The sequence below is a fragment of the Perognathus longimembris genome, chromosome 23, assembly GCF_023159225.1.
Source record: "Perognathus longimembris pacificus isolate PPM17 chromosome 23, ASM2315922v1, whole genome shotgun sequence".
In the NCBI taxonomy this organism is placed as follows: Eukaryota; Metazoa; Chordata; class Mammalia; order Rodentia; family Heteromyidae; genus Perognathus; species Perognathus longimembris.
In genome coordinates, this window is record NC_063183.1 from 34,217,408 (window position 1) to 34,234,942 (window position 17,535).

Sequence of the window (17,535 nt, forward strand, 5' to 3'; positions counted from 1 at the left end):
TCAGCTATCTTGTAGTACACCATTGCTCTTCCTATTTTTGTTTTGAGTAAAAATATTGTAATGAAGCAAGGCTCCAGAAGTGTAATTAAGGAAATAATTTCTGCTGAAGATACTGCACTTTGCTTTTCTATGATGCTTGCTATCAAATTTAATGTTTCATTTAACATTACAATATGCTAAGAGTCAGTAAGATCTAAGGCCTTGTGGTTAATGATGAGGATATTAACAGTGTAGCTGTGACCTGTAGTTCTGATTTAGTTAATACAGTCTTGAAGGCAGATTAAGTGTACCCCAATTTTAGCATAAAATGCTTAAAATACATTTGATATTAATGATTTTTGTAGAAAATATTTTTTTCAATAGGAGGTCCATATTTTTCCTTAAAAGACTTGTTGATTCAGAGATGTTAACTATTTTTCCTTAGACACTTCACAATGCTATATATAGTCCACTCCAGTTAAATATGGATATTTTAAAAAAGAAAATCCCAGTTAGACTGCAACAGAAGGACATTTTGTGTGACAATATTTTGCATGATTAAAAATTTAAACAGAATAACAGCTATTTATATTTACAGTTACATGAGAGTAATTACTAAAGCAGACAAAATACTTAGAGCATAATTTAATAATGTTTTCCTCTAGCAAAGGTGCCAAAATAGTTATTTGCATAACTTTCGCAATTTGTACTGAAACATAGCTAAGGGAAATTGAGAAGACATTTCTCTCCAACCACCTTTTTCCTCTGGAGGAGCTGGGGGTGAGAGGCCCATTCATCAGAATAACTAATTTTTGTATAATTGTTCATAGAAGCCATGACCTTGGTGTCAGCCAATAGGTAAAAGAGATGTGATCCATTCATGCTTCTCTTTGGGATCTTCCCCCCCCCCCCAATGGCCAGCCTGGGCCCAACTTCAAGACTCCTAATTAGAACATTTACTGGTTCAAAGATTAACCTCCAAGAGGGGCATTCTGGGCCACAGTAACTTGATCGCTGGGTCTTCCTGGGTCTCTGTGCTGGTTCTTTGTGTCACCGAGGGAGATGGTATCGGGCACATTCCTAGAATGCGATTGGGGCTGAAAGACTGTGAACTCTGTTAGCTAAAACACCACTCTGGGGAGCCGGCTGCGCATTCAGAAAGCTTTAACTGTAGGCAGAGCAGGGCAAGGAGAGTCAAATTTGAGAGCTGGGACTTGAGTGGACATTTGTCCCTGCTTTCTTCCTTAATAAAACCTGAGTGTTAACTGTGCAGAAGGGCACTTGAGAGATCACTAAAAATGAATCATTAGAGTACCCAGCAGAGCTTTATTATGATGTACTGTGAATAACTTCCCAACATACTCTCTACTTTTATATGTGCCTATCAGGTAACTGGGTAACAAGTACAGTCCTTTATCCTGCACCTCAGAGATTTAGCAATCTACTGAATTATGATGGCAACTTGCTTTTCTACTGGATTCAGTCAGTGTCCCTTAGAGAACTCAGTGGGAGACTAAGGAGAGTAGATATTTTTTCTTAAAATCTTTAAAAATTTGTAAGAATATAATAAAACTCCCCCATATATATACACAGTATGCATACATACATACATACATATACATTTCAAAGGAGAGTGAATGAAATGTGAAAGATACATTTCAGAGGTGAGTGGACTCTGTGTTACAAGCTCACTTCTGTGATAAAGGATTAGAGCGTTCCAGTCAGTAAACAAAGGCATTTCATGGCTCCTAGTGGGTAAACTGAGGGGAACGATTTGGTCAAAGACCAGTATGAGGATGTTTCTGTTCAACAGTTAACAGGATTCAACATGATATGGAAAATACTGCACTACGACACTCACGTTGCCAGCTAAAGCCTAAAACACAGCCACATTTGCATATGTGTCCATCTGTCTGTTTTTACACTTTATTTTTCCAACCAGTGGGTGAAGTGATTTTCATCCAAGTTGCAGTCTGAGTTTTTTCTTCCCCCACCGTGTTCCACGCTATCCTATAGATGCAGCTTGTAAAGTGCGTGGTATTTGTCTCTGGACACACATTTGCTCAGCCTTGGCTGGGTTTCTGCTTCTCTCCTGGAAGCTTAGTCCATCCAGCTCCCTGGCCGGCCGGTTCCAGGGCTGCCTGCGCCAGCCAGGTTGCATTGGCCACAGCCTGGGGGGGGGGGGGCGGTTTGTGGCCCTCTCCAGGTCTCCCTGCCTGCCCCCAGCCTCCAGAGCAGGGGTGGCGGGGGGGGGGGGGGGGGGGGTGGTGAGGCAAAGCCCAGCCACAGTCTGGGGCTGCAGCGGCTACACTGGGCCTCTTCAGTGGAGAGCCCGTAAATCCTGTGTAAATAGAGAGAGGATAACAAAGAATGAGCCCCTGCAGCTCTGAGCATTTGGAGCCATTTGGGGCTGAATTTGCTAAATGCTGCTTATACCGCCTGAAAAGTTGGAGAGAAAGGAGCATAAAATCCCCCCTTTTTCCCTTTCTGCTCCTTCCCAGGGGTGTGTGGGGGTGTTGGGCGTGGGGGCTTGGAAGCCCGAGGAAGCCATTGAGTCTCCTTGTTTCAGTGCTTTCTGAGGGTGAAGAAAAGCAGCCTGGGTCAACGTCCCCTCTTGAATGTTGGAAAACCCACACAGATAGTAAACGTTGCGTGGAAACCAAAGTACTTTGTGTTTTCTGCTTCCCTCCGTGCTTGTGGGCCATGGACTAGTCACTTGAGAAATCGCGGGGAATTTTCACTTTAACTTGTCCAGACAGTCAGGCACAGCAGGAGAGTAAAAGAGATGAGTCATTAGCAGGTCCCTCGGCCTGCCCGGCCCTCCCTGGCTCGCCCTCTTTCGGGGCATCCAGCCTCTTCCCCCCCCCCCGCCAACACCCCCCAACTGATCTGATCTGAAAAAAAAATGCTGGTGGAAAAAGATTTGCCTTGCTGGTGGTTCTCGGAAAGCAAGCTGTGCAAGGTTATATTCTGAAAGGCTGTCAGACAGAAACAGCAGCTCTCCCTCCTCTCCTGTCCCCCCTCTCCCCGTCCCCCTCCCCCTTTGCCCTCTGCCCCGGTCCCTTCCTCTCTCCTCCCATGGGAAATCCAGATGCAGGTTTAAAGTGGGGTGCCCTAAGTAAAGCTTGGGAGGTCCTCCCTGACAGCCACCTCGAAAACACATCCGTTGACTCTCGGTACATTTGGATCCTGTTTCCTACGGAAAAGAGAAAAAAGACAGAAATGAAGAGCGTCCTGTGCGCTGAAGCTCTGCGGCGGGGTGGGCTTTCTCCTGAACTGTGATGTTCCTAATAGCCCACATTGGAGGTGCAACACGGTTTTCACAACTAACGCACACACGGGTCCCAGACTCTACGAAGGATGACCACGGTTGTCCACAATCCAGCACAGAGCCTGGTTCCGTGCAGGCCCACGGACGCCAGCTGGGAGTCCACGCAGCGAGGCCCGGGCTTGGTAAATCTCCTTCCTAGCACATTGTCCAGAGCAGATTCTAGTCTCTTCAGGCCCTAAAAAAAGTAGCTCCTGTCAGTAATGCACTCACTCCACTAACATGTGAGTGTTGGCTCTGTGCTAGAACTTTGAATTCAAAATGAGTAAGTCACAAGTCTGATTTTGCAAAAATTTATAAGCAGAGAAATTAGTGAATACAGAAATTGAAAACAGAAAAGAAAATTATAAAGTATATTCTATATAAAGTACATTATATATGTAATATTATATATTACAAAGTATATTATAACAAGTATATTATAAGAAGTAAAGTGCAATAACTATGTTAATGAAATCAGGAGATTCTTTGAAAACAAACTGGATTTTGAAGGTTGAAGAAGAGTTTACTGCCAAAGAAGAAAGGAAAGAGAAGTAGAGAGGACTGAAGGCATGGAGCAGGAAGATTCCTTTCACTTAGAGAAAGGTTTTAAATTCAACAGATGTTCTTGTTTTATAATCATACTTAATTTGAGATTTAGATCCATGGGAAGTAAATATGCCCTTATAGATAATAGATACTTTGTGAAAATATGTATCTTCCTAGTTATTGGTTGACATTTATTTTTAAAGGTACCGCCACCCAATATTTCTTTGGGATGTGAATGAGCTGTGAATATACTGGCCTTTTTCTTTGGGTTCATCTTTCTTTCTTTCCTTTTTTTTTCTTTTTCCTGTCGGTCACGGGGCTTGAGCTCAGGTCCTGGACGCCGCCCCTGAGCTCCTTTGCACAAGGCCCGAGCTCAACTCCTTTGAGCCAGGGCACCACTCCCGTGGTTTCCTTTCTTCTGTGGTGAAGCGAAGGGGTCTTCTCCCTCTCCCAGCAGCCAGGGGGACAAAGTTGTGAGCCTGGAGACAAGGGCGGCCTGAGGAACAAGGCCAGGCTGCCACTCACTGAACCGCTTTGGACCACTCCTCTGAGTCTCAGTTTCCTTATCTGCAACTTGGAATAGATAGTAGTGATGATTGATTAATTATAAAGACTGCATAAGGATGGGAACACTGCAAGTACTAAGTGACTTGTAGTTATGATGAAAGTGGTAAGAGTTTGGCTGGAGTTGATTTTCTGCATGTTCTTAAGATAGAGAACTGGTGTGGAAATACCTATTTAACACTAAATAGAAGCATTTTAAGAACTGTATGAATTTGTGTATATGTATGTGTACTTATATTTGCCTGCAGGCAGAAATATTCTCCAAACATTTTAACACTTTTATATAAGTTGATGCATTTTTTAAAGGTACAGCTTAACTTATACATACTGGTTTGTAATATATAACACATATAGATAGCTATATATTCATGAACATACTTAATTTTTGGAAATTGGCTGCTTGGAACATGTTGATATCTGTCTAGCATCTGTCTATGAAATTAGTAAATGTAGATTACAAAAAGGAAAAATTATACTGAATGTAATTACGAGTTGCTCTTGCTTGAAGAAGGAAGAAAGAAAGCTCAGCTCTGAGATTTAGCAATCATTAGTTATTGAACATAAATTTTATTTAGCCTTCCTTCCTTCCTTCCTTCCTTTCTTTTTTTTTTGCCAGTCCTGGTGCTTGGACTCAGGGCCTGAGCACTGTCCCTGGCTTCTTTTTGCTCAAGGCTAGCACTCTGCTGCTTGAGCCACAGCGCCACTTCTGGCTTTTTCTATATATGTGGTGATGAGGAATCGAACCCAGGGCTTCAAGTATGCAAAGCAAGCACTCAACCATTAGGCCATATTCCCAGCCTTTAGTTTTTCTTCTTAAATATAGTTTTATTGTTTTCATTTAAGGTGCTATACGGAGGGGTCACCATTGCTTAAGTCAGGTAACGAGTACGTTCCTTTTTTGGCCAATGCCACCCCTTCCTTTCCCTTCCTCCAGGTTTCCCCTCCTGCCTGTGCCTACAAGTAACATAGGTCATTTCCCATAGCGTACCCTGAATATCATGACTGCATTTGTTCACCCTCCCTCCCTTTCTGTGCCCCTGTTTTGTCCCCCTCCAAGACATAAATAAATAAAAACAAAACACATAGCATTGTCACCACTACCCCTGCCAACAACAAAAAACATGTTTCCATTTCCCAGAATCCATTTCTATAAATAATATTTTGGATGTTGAGAGGAGCTATGCCTTTGGGCTCCTCCCCAAAGGGTGTCCTCCGTTGGTTGGACTGTCTGTCTGTGAGTGCCTAGAGACCTGTATAGGCTATCCACTTGTAGTTCAGATCTAGCTTCCACCCACACCATTTGTGTTTGAGCTTGGCCTGCCTTACTGAGCATGATTTGTTCTGGTTCCATCCATTTCCCTGAAAAATGACATAACCTGATTCTTCCCAACGAATGAGTAAAATTCTGTTGTGTGTATGCACCACATGTGTGTGATCCACTCACCCGTCACGGGGCATCTTCCGTGGTGACGGGCAGAGCAGTAAGCGCGGCCGTGCCGGCGTCTCCCCGGCGGCTTGACTCGTAATGCCCTACGTGTGGCTGGGTCCTCGCATGAGCATACATCTTATACAAGTTTATTGAACCGCTAAACTTGGTCCAAAGGAAGAAATGATGATTCAATAATGTGCCACCAGCTTACCCACATGAAATCTAAATACTCACAACTAAACTACATTTAATTTATCCTCATTACCTCCTCTGGAGACATATGCTTGAGAGGCTAGTTTCCGATACTGTGGTTTTGGAGTTTTCAGATGTCACAGAAATGTTAGCCGTGTTTTAAAAAGTGGACTAAGGGGAGGGGAGAAAATGATTTTTGTTACAGCTCTGTGAGATATTTGATAGTATTGTGTGGCAACAGCGTCCTAGTTCATGAGCTCCTGACTACGGACAGGAGGTTCTCCGATGTGCGGCATCTCTGTCTCTCAGACTGCCCGTGTGGCCCGCGCCAGGGTCTTCACTCTTGTACTGTGCTGATAAACTTCCCAGGAGTCTCGCTCTACTGGTTCGATATGAAGCCCTTGTAGTCACTGGCTGACTAAGAGAAAAGTTTGCATGTTTCTATTTGAGGTCAACTGAATCGGCTCCACGACTGGACTCTTAAAACCTATTCCTCTCTCTGTACTTAGATCTTTTCTTAGAGGATCAGGGCTTTCTGTGATTTGTCATTGACAATTGGGTTCAGACAAAGTATTGCTCAGGAAAGCAAATGATAGCTTACAGTGTGGTTTACCCGTGGCCATGCAGAGTTGTACAATCTTCAGTGAGGATTTACGTCCTGACCTCAGTTGCCTCACTGTAAATGACTGCTTGTTTTTAGGTGACCGCTGTGTTTCTAATGAAATAGGAAAATGGCCACCTCCTCATGGTGCTCGGCGCATTAGACTCATCCTAACACGTTTTATCATTTCCTTATTCCTATGGTAGGAAATTGATATCTAAATAGAGACCTGGCTTTGGCTGAGTGAACTGGGGCAGTGGACCAGGGCACGAGAGTTTTCTGCCTGGTGGGCTTTGTGACCGAGGGCTGGGTGGCGGGATTTGGGTCACGGGTCATCTGAGGGGCCTCTCTCAGGTTCCATGTCGCTTCATGGGGTGCAGAGCAGTGGGTAGAGGGTGTTAGCTACACCTGAGCGCAGGTGGCTCCTCAGGACTTAGCATTCCTTAACTGGCCTGTCTGTCCACAGTGCTCTTTTAGGAAGATGTGTGCCGAAACTGCTTACCAAGCTGCACTGGGCTCTGCCTGTGGCCTCCTCTGCTGCGGGAATTGTCTGTGACTTCCTTGAGAGCTGGGGGTTAAATCGAGATTGATGGCTCAGTGTGCTGGGTCCCAGACCTAGCCCATTCTCATCCTAGGCTGGACTGAGAGTGTGCGTTACTCAGAGTTTCTTAGCTGACACTGAAGCCATTAGTCTCATTTTGGGAACCAGCAGTGGACACCTTCTTTGCTTCTGTTTTCTTCTCACTGCTAGAAGAACAGGATGATGGCCAGGACGCCAGGACTCCCCGACATGCCCCATGGCCCCAGGTGGGCAGATAATCCCATAGATCCCGACTGCCTAGCCCATCCAGGGGAATAAAGTAGAATGTTGACTACCTAATGTTCCTGAGGTTGTGCCTCATTTCCAGTTAGCTCATCTACTTGAATGGCTTCCAAAAGTCAGTTAAAGAACCAGTGCCAGGAGGATTGCATAAGCAAACCCAAGGAACTTGCTAAAAATACCAATTCCTGGTCTGTGCTCCAAGCTGTTTTCATTCATTGGGTCTAAGGTGAGGCCTTGGTCCTGTGTCCGTAACAATCTCCCCTGAGCACTTCATCTTCTTCCCATTGATCTGTCATGCGCCTTGAGTACTTGGTTTCGTGGTCACATCTATAATGCCCCACTACATCTAATTTCAGTACCATGGCTGAAACTTAGGAGGTGCCTCCGGTGAAGGGATGCTGGGCCTTTTAAAGGAAACGCGCACGGTGCGTCTTCCGTGTCTCCTCGGCGCAGGCTGTGCTGGAGGAGTGGCCGTTGGCAGCTGCTCAGACAGGCGCTCGTGGGCACCGAGGTCTTCAAAGCAGCACCACGCGGGCATGTTTAGGAGCGAGTGTGCACTACAGACAGCGCTGCTACTCCAGAAAGAGCCTTAGGTACCGCAGGAGCGCAGCTCCCCGGTGACGGCTTTCAAAGAGAGGGGAGGGCCCCGCATCCGCTCATTGATGGGCGCAGGCATTGGCTCGCCAGCCAGCGCGGGCGGGCGGTGCCCCCGCTCTGCTGAGGCCTGGAGGTGCGGAGCGCTCTGGGCACAAAAGCAGGCCCTGCCCCCCTGCATCTGTCCTGCTCAGAGATGCACGCGCGCTCGCACTGGTAAACCCCGCCTGTGCAGGGCACGAACTCACCAGGCACGTGTGCCAGCCATCTTGCGCACCCTCGGCCTGGACACGAATGCAATAGCCCCGCAGGGCCGCCGCTGCCCGGCCGCGTCCTCGGCACGCTGCATGCTAGACTGTGGAGCACGGTCGCCTTTCACAAATTTCCTTTAAGCTCTGTGAGTACTCCAGACTGAAGTTGGTTCATAGTCCATGGGACAGAAACCAGCAGTACTCTGGGAGTGGAAAATTCCTCTTTTTATAGAAGTCTGAATGCTGATATTAAAGGCCTTCTGTTTAGTGTCTACTTGTCAGTATAAAACTACTTATATTTTTTGTTTGTAATTATTTGTCACATGGATTTAAATTCAGATATTTCACAACATTTATATAAAATGGACTGCTTTACATTAAAATTCATGTAATGTTCCCCTTCCTCCAATTTAAGTCAGTCATCACTGGATGCTCAGGCTAGCGGTATGTTTTCTGTTGAGCTAAATATAGTGAATCATATAGTCGGCAGGCATTATCAACTCTTTGCTTTTAAATGAGAGAAAATGCACCATGGAAATGCTGTCTTTCATTTTGAAGGTCATTGGTTGGGTTAAAAAGGTAAATGCCTTTTTTGGTTGAACTTCCTTCAATTAAGTCATTAACCTTTGAAAGTAAATGTATTCAAAAATCTATCAAAAACGCTAAATGAGATTTTAACAAAATCCTGACAATTTCAGCTTAAACATATACACAGAAACCATATGTGCTTAGGAAGAAATATATACACACAGGCATTGTTTACAGAGTGTGTTTTTATATTTAGACGGCACTGGCGGAAGAGTTTCTCCATACATACATCATCTGATATGTACATTCAGATAGCCACGTAGGTTTTACATTGAGAGACAAAGACGTCTCTATCCATGGTGGGTAGACAGACAGACAGACTGACTGACTGACTGACTTCAAACTTGCACTTGCAGGGTAGATTTTTTTTTTCCTCATCTCCGGGTACTGCTTTTCAAAATTGCCTTAGGCTACAGAACAGCACCTCAGATCCCCAAGGCCCAGTGCCCGGCTCCTAATGGCCGCCTCCATCTGTGACTCAGAGCAGCTGACGAGCTTGCTCCCGTGCCTGTGTTTTGGAGAGGCTGTCCACCCAGGTTAAAACGCAGGGTTGCCAGGGAGCAGTCAGAAGCCATTAGTGTGGGCGAGAATTTGCCTGGCAGCAGTTCCCCCGGCATGGTGGGAAGTGCGTGCACGTGTACCGTTCCTGTGAGCGTGGGTTGTGCAAGTGCGTGTGTGGGGGGGGGTTGTACAGGAGCCCCCCCCCCCCCCCCCGTGTACATGGGTGTGCGGGGAGGGGAGACAGATGAAGACTAGGCTCGATAGTATTCAAAAGTCAAATGCCTTTTGTTTTCTGTACATTGATTTGTTCTTTGAGTATCTCGACTCCTCCCCTTCTTCTTCCCTCTCCCTCCCTCCCCTTCCTCTCTCCCCCCTTCTCTCCCTCTCTCCCCCCTTTCTCCCTCTCCCTGTCTCTCTCTATCTCCCTCCCTCTCTCCCTCTCCCTGTCTCTCTCTCTCTCTCTCCCTCTCTCCCTATCCTACCCCCTTCCCCCCCCCTTTTTTTTTTATCATAACAGAAGGCAAAGAAAAAGAGAACAGCAACTTCAGGGTCATGCTCTAGTGTTTGGGCAGATGGAAGGCGCTGCTTTGCCCTGGGGCAGGGCGGCTGTAATGAAGTGCCCTGTCAGTCTGTAAATAGTGAGGGTCATCTCTTCCATGTGATGGAGGGTATCGCATTGCAGTGAAAATGGAAATGTCAATAAAATTAATCTGCCAGCTCTTTGCTGTGGTTTTTCTGCTTCTCTGGTCAGAGGAGGTTGGGGGTAGGGAGGGAAGTTTGGTGAGAAGGAAAAGAACAGGTACAGGCCGGCCTGCCATGCAGACCCAGAAGTTGGGGGGCCTGTGACCCTGTGGGCAGGAAGTCTGTGCTGTGGCACAGTCTGGCCTGGGAGTGAGCTGGTGGAGCTGTAGTGGCCTCAGGAAGCTCCGCGCATCCCGCTCAGGCTAGACTGAGCACAGAGTTTATTGTTTTAGGCTTTCCTAGACAAGGTTTTTACTTAGCATGGGATTTATGGCATTTACTGCTAACGAATATCTATTCTTAAATTACCAAAAAAAAAACCCAACCCCAAAACAACAACAAAAACCCCATCCCAGTGCAATTCCCACGTGTCCTTCCTGGAGCCCAGCTTCTTAAACACCAGCAGGGAGCATAAACTCCACTTCCCCGCTTCCCTCCTTCGTGTGGCTGCAGGCTAATGATGTGTAAGGAAAACACAGCCATCTATAAAGCCCCAGTGCTGTCCTCGAATTCTTCATTTATTTTGCATTTGATTATGCCACAAGTCGGATCTTGTTTCTTTCCCTTTTTTTAAAGTTATTAGTTCAAATATTAATGTAGGGACGAGGCCTATATTGCTGCTCTTGATTGATGCCTTCCCCAAAACAGGGAGACGTGCTCGTATGAATTTTAAGAAAGTAGGGGTCCTGCAATGCCTTGCCAGAGAGTTTTTCAGATACATAATTTAGATGCCCTCCAGGCAGGCTTTCAAGGCATTTTTGCCAGAGGGCAAGAAAAAATAAGTATGACTGTTAAAAGTAAATGATTTTTGCTAATGCACAATTAATGCCAGAGAAAAGCACAGAAGAGAAAGCTGCTGATGGAAACTTGTGATTAAGCGAGCGCCCTACCTTGATGTGTATCTTCTTTTTTCTTTCCCCTTCATCATAATGATCAGTGGTGTGGAGAGCTAAAAGTTTCCCTGTCATGCAAATGTGCCGCGCGGGTCACATGCGTGTGCGCGGGAGTGTGCGTGCGCGCGAGGTGACAGCTGTGGGAGGGGCCATGTGTTGGTGCCGTCACGGCGACACGGCTCCTGTCACCTGTGTGGGCGGCCTGGCGTGTATGGACTCCACGGCGCCGGACTCGAGTCCCCGGCAGTCTGTGCTCGGGGCGCGGGGACCCACCAGGCCGGGAGGGTGGCGGGAGGTTTTCCCACACTGGGTCCCATCATCGACAGAGAGCTACCGCTTTGCATCAAGCACACAGATTATAATTGAATTAATGATATGGGCGAGCGTGAGACACACAGAATTAACATTTGAAGAGGCCTGGTTTAATTTTGTCTTTTACATATTTGTGTCTCCAATTATACTTTAATGAAAGAGCATATTCCTGCTTAATGGATTTCTTTCAACAAGCTCAGCTGAGCTCATCATTAGCTGAGCCTTGTTGTGGGCACGCTCGCTACGCCTCCTCTGACACACTCTCGCTTCTTCCTGCTAGGGGACGGCTTAGACAACAGCGTAGCCTCGCCGGGCACGGGCGACGACGACGACCCCGACAAGGACAAAAAGCGCCAAAAGAAGAGAGGCATATTCCCCAAAGTCGCCACCAACATCATGAGAGCGTGGCTCTTCCAGCACCTCACAGTAAGTCGCGATTAAGACGGCCCCGCCCTGCTGCTCGGCGATGCGCGCCTGGCGCGTCACAGAGGCGCACACGGGTTTTATTTTTCCAATGAGGTGTCTGTTTTCGCTGTTGAACTCCAACAAGTAATGAGCAACTGAGCTTTCACCAGCTCTTACCATTCCAGGAACTAGGTTTGTGTTTTCAGAGGTAAACCATGAACCTTACTCAGAAGGGCCTAGGCTCCCTAGATAGTGCAGACGTTAATACGTTTGCTACTTATACTAAAAGGTAGGAGAGCGACTCCAGACAGTGTCACTTCAACCGGAGGAAATAGCTGTAAGAGTACAGGTCTGTAAACACGGCTGATGTCACTCTTAGTGAGAGCTGTCTCCTTGAAACTCAAAAAATATTTTCTTTAAAGCAAAGAAGAAAAGAAAGAAAGAAAAGCATTTTGCCCCGGGCCTGTCCAGGCTCCAGGTATCAGGTGCAACTCGAGGGCCCGGTCCGCGGAGGGCGGGGTCGTGATCTGCCGACCAATGGGGCGCTTGCGGCTGCTGTCATGCCTGCGCCTGTTAGGTGGGAAGCAAAGGTTCTGTCCTCGCTGTTGAAGGGCCCTGGAAACGCTAACCCTCCTCACTTGTAGGAGAGGATAAACTATGTGCAACATTTTAAAACTAACGATTTATACTCTCCTGTTGGCCATCAGTTTTATGTTCTGGTTGGTCTACGTGGGTATTCACTGGTGACTCAGGCGCTCATGGCGGATGACAGTATACTCTACAGAGGAGCCAGGCTTCTATTTTATTGTCCATCTGGAAATTCCTGGAGAATGGTAAAAATTTCAGAGAATGTGTCTATTTAGGCTAATGCTTCAAAACACAGTAGCATGCTGAAGGCTGCAGGTCTTCTTCAATTCTCCAACTTGTGTGTCGCCATGCTGAGTGACATTAGTTACAGTGTCAGGGGGGCAGGACAAGGCTCCTCTCTTATTCACAGTGGTGGTTGCTGGTTTGCTCTTCTTGGAGAGGGTGGAGAGGGCGGAGGGCAAGGGGTGGAGTGGAGGTGGGGAGGGAAAGTGAGAGATTCACATTCCTGAATCGGCCATTTTGATGGGAGGACATTAGTAGCAAACTAAAGGGTATCGATCTGGCCTGTGGTACTAGGATTAGCTAGGAGGGGTGGGGTGGGGTGGGGGCGGGGGTGGGGGGGACCCAGGCAACCAAGGAACTGCTGTGGTGGTGGTGGTTAGACCTGCCTTCCAGCTATGGCCGTTTCAAAGGTCAGGGCCCTGCACCCGCTTGGCTCTGAGGAATTAGACAGAACATGCAGTCTCTGGGCTGATTACTTAACCAAAGACGAAATAATGAGTCCTAAGCAAATACTGACTAATTGAAAGGGCTGTAAATCCATTACATATTGGTCAGGGATAATCAGGAGTATTTAATCACTTTTATCTATTCAGGAGCACTGGAGCTGCAACAGCAAAGCCCTGAACCTTACCGTGTGGTTATTATTCTCATCATTATCAAAATTACTTCACAGCTGTCCTTTGCTACATCACCTCTGCTGGAGATTTGCTAACCTGTAAGATGTTTTTAATGTGAGAGTCGAGTGAGGGCAAGGGAAGGGCTTTCTCATTTTTAACCAGAGGTTTGTTGGTCCGGGTACCACCTAAAATGGCCCGGCGCTTCCCCGGCTGCTCTTCAGGGCCGGCTCACCTGTGCCATCTCCTGCCTCTGTCTTCTGTCAGGCCCACCCTTCTTGGTTGGAAAATCAAGACTTTAGAGGTTTTCCAAGCGAAAACGTGCGTGTGTCCAAACTCTGTCATCCAAACCCCCCTCTCAGTGTAGCAGGTGATGGGCCGTTCTGTTTGCATGCGGAAAGGAAGCCCGAGAGGCAAGGGTGGCCCTCAGGCCCGGGGAGCCCCGCTCTGCCTCTGTGTGTGGAGGGAAGGGTGGCCCTCAGGCCGGGGGAGCCCCGCTCTGCCTCTGTGTGTGGAGGGAAGGGTGGCCCTCAGGCCCGGGGAGCCCCGCTCTGCCTCTGTGTGTGGAGGGAAGGGTGGCCCTCAGGCCGGGGGAGCCCCGGTCTGCCTCTGTGTGTGGAGGGAAGGGTGGCCCTCAGGCCGGGGGAGCCCCGGTCTGCCTCTGTGTGTGGTGTCTGCCGCGTGACTGACCTTGCTAGAAGCCTGGCTGTCTCTCAACATTCGCACAGCCATTTCACCCCCTCTGCGGGCCGTGACTGCAGGGCACTCGGGAGGTGGGGAAGGCGGAGGGGCTGCGGGCTGGTGGGAAAGCCTTTCTGTGTGAGTGGAGGGGCCTCCGTGCCCGAGGCCGGGGCAGCCCATGCTTCTGTGCTTGGGCATTGGCGGCGGGTGCTGCGGGCCCACGGTGGGAGGGTCCCCCCTCCCCCCCCCCCCCCCCCCCCCCCCCGCTCCAAAGAGCTTTCGTTGAGCATTCATGGCCTAGGCTGCATGCAGACGTTTCCGTCCAGGGAAGGTTTTAGATAAAAATACCTGGCCTTGCAGTAGGAGAAAAGGCTCAAATAACCTGACCGTGGGAATCAGGGAGCCTGCGCCGCACGTCTGCTTTTCCTCTGCACGGCTGGACTTCAGTTAAGGGCATTAAATACATCTCCTCCGGGCCTTTCCTTTCCCCATGTTGGAAAGTCAGGGGACTTGTAACACCGGGGGGGGGGGGTCCTCTCCTTGGCTTCCACAGGGACCCTGAGCAGCGTCATCTCCCGCCTGGCGAGCGCAGGCCGGCCGCCAGCCTCCTTTGCTCTCCTCCTGCTCACTTTGCGCTTTCCGCAGAGGCTGAGCGCCTTGCCCCTGTGACCTTTCACAGCTCGCCTCCCTGCCTCTGTCTCCCATCTCGCCCTGCCTTTTCTGCACTCCCCTATCTGCAGGAAAATGGTTTCCCTCCTTCTCTTCACCGTAGAGAGGGTCCAGTCACTTTGATGAGGATGGTCCTGTAAAACTTTTACTTTCCAATCCTTAATGAGCTGAAAGATTTACTCAGCTGTAATTCCGAGCTCAGGAACCAAGAATAGAGACCCCTAACCAGTGACATGTTAATTTGGACTTCTTTCTTACATGCACTAACAGCCGTGAGGAAGTCCTCAGAAATAAAGATACACTATATTTTCCTGTCATTTAATTAATTTCAACTTTCAAAGTGAAATGTTGGCTGGAGCCACTGAAAATACATGTCGCCCGAGTTATTATTTCATGTGAATTTCTTTGCAAGTGCATGATTCAATGTGCATTCCTTCATTATTAGTCTCCTTAACATTATTTCAACTGGGTTTGTTCTCTTTTGTGTGGTGTGACCTGTTCCTGTATTACAATAATCCCCGATGTACCCTTTTTTCTTTCTTCCTTAAAAAAGAAGCTAATTGAATTATCTCATTATTTTAATTTGCTAAGCAAATGTATTTTGCATCTCAGGATGTGTTCTTAAAGAAGGAGGCTGCTAAGGCTTTGCCCCTTGAATGGGCCATTGGTCCATTTTGACATTCATGCATTCATTAACTAGCAGAACATAAAAGAACTCTGGTTGTATTTTTTTCTCCAAACACCCAACCAGCATGGAACAACTTTTTCCAATAAGCCACAGGGGTCTCTCTACATATGTTCTCAACTGCAAGCTATTGTCACCTATTCTGAATACCTCAAAAGGCCCAGAGAGGGGAAAAACCCACCTCCACAAAGGCTAACTGTAGCAATTGTTAAGTCTTAGTCTCAATATAACAAAAATCATTAACCTCCAGTTCTCTTAGAAGAATAAGTTCCACTGCAATTGTAACAATTAAAACCATCTCTCAAATTTCTACATACTACTAACTTTAGGGCAAAGGGTTCCACATTTATTGCTTAATTGATTATATTGAAGAAAATGTGGAAATTTTAAAAGCTGAGCTATTTGATGAATTAAAGAATACGTCAGTCAGGTGCTTTGAATTTGCTTAATTTGAAGAGTTGTAAACAATTAGTTTCTAGTTCCTAACTACTTGCTTTCAAAATATTCTTTAAAAATAGACAGTAATTTTAAGGAAATAAACATGTATTTCTTTTAGAAATTCAACTAGAGAAAAGAGTGCCCAAAAGAATAAGCATAACCCCTTTCCATCTGCTGATGCTCTGCCTGGCTTCTTGGGGTAAGAAATAGAGAAAAGACCGAAGAAAGAATATGTGGGGCATGCATGTGCTTTAGCTAGGAAATAGCCAATAGCAAAGGAGAAAAAGGAAATGTAGGGAAATCCTAGGGAAGCGTCCTCCGTTCACCAACACATGGAGATTATGATGTCATCAAAGTAAGCCTGCCATTGCAACTGTTTTTATTTGACTTCAAAGATAGTTAAAGAAAGAAACAGCAAGAAATAATGCCCAAGCTGACAGTTTATTTATAAAGATGAAAACCCCCTCCCTGTCGCCCCGAGAGTGCTCAATTAGGCGCTCAGGCGCCTCCTCCGCCACCTCGAGAGCCCCTCTAGTTGGCTGCAAAGAATTGGGACCAGGCAAGGGGAACAGGAAGTGCTCCCACACAAAGCCGGCCCTGGCCCTGGCGCAGGCAGCCACGGGCAGGGGGGAGATGTGGGGCTCCGCAAAGACGTGTGACCCCACTGGAAGCAAGGCCCACCTCAGTGAGACATCATTCCACGCAGCCTCTTGAGCCCCCCGGGTCCGGACACCCCTGCCCCTCGTCCAGGGCGCACGCTTGGCCCAGCCCAGGCCTGCCGCTTGGCCCTGACCTGTTTCACTCTTTGGCTATGAGAATGTTTTATGAGATTTGATCACGGCTTGGAGTTGGCTGTTTGGCACTGCAGATGCAGTGCACTCGAGTTAGGAGTCAGTACAGTCTCTCCCCCGGTGAGTTCGCTTAAACTTGTTACTGTGTATGTCTGTGCACACCTACCAGAGTGCATATGTGCACGTGTGCAAGAGGAGGGGAAGACACAGAGACCCAGCTGACTTTACCTTTTAACTGGTTTTCCGCGTCCTGGGCACGCGTGGAAGGCTTCCTTTCTGAATGAGCGCGCACGCTGTCCAGGTTGGGAGCTGGCGGGGCGGCTCATCGGCAGCACCGTGAAGCTTTGGTCGGCGGCAGCGCAGGCGTGGGGGGCCGAGGCAGGAGAATCTCGAGCTTGAGGCCAGTGTAGGCAAAAGGTAGCTAGAGCCTGTCTCAGAAAAAAGAAAGAAGGACTGGCGTGCTCGGCATGCGTGACATGACGTCATGGCTTCACTTCCCAGCGCAAGAAGAAAATAAAGAAGAAAGCAAAGGAGAACACACTAGCAGCTATGAATCTAACTTTTTCTCTCCGCCAAGTGAGGGTAATTCTAGACTCTCCTAATCGGGTGTTATAGTGACTAAATGAAATATAAAGCACTCAGTTCTGTATCTTGTTTTTATAAGTACTTAATATAAAGGTAACCATGTTTTTTTTGTTTTGTTTTATTGCCAGTCCTGGGCCTTGAACTCAGAGCCTGAGCACTGTCCCTGGCCTCTTTTTGTTCAAGGCTAGCACTCTGCCACTTGAGCCACAGCGCCACTTTTATGTGGTGCTGAGGAATCGAACCCAGGGCTTCATGCATGCGAGGCCAGCCCTCCACCACTAGGCCACATTCCCAGCCCTAACCATGGTTTTAGTTTCTCCTAGTTGAATGCCTAGCAGGAGACCTTAAACAGTGGACTTGGGCATCTGAAGTTACAACTTCTTTTCCTGATATTGCAAAGGATAGGAAGGCCAGATTGTGCCCTTGCCCCCCCCAAACCCGAAAAACCAAACCAACACCACCACCCCCCATCC

At 47.6% G+C, this 17,535-nt stretch overlaps 1 protein-coding gene across 6 annotated transcripts in view; it reads left to right on the forward strand.

Moving 5' to 3' along the window:
* Meis2 (Meis homeobox 2) overlaps positions 1-17,535 on the forward strand; it is a 174,338-nt gene that overhangs the window by 49,031 nt on the left and 107,772 nt on the right. For all 6 annotated transcript variants that reach the window (XM_048331942.1, XM_048331939.1, XM_048331940.1 and 3 more), the window contains exon 8: positions 11,605-11,750. In XM_048331942.1, coding sequence (XP_048187899.1) covers positions 11,605-11,750 — 146 coding nt within the window. The remainder of the gene's footprint in view (positions 1-11,604; positions 11,751-17,535) is intronic.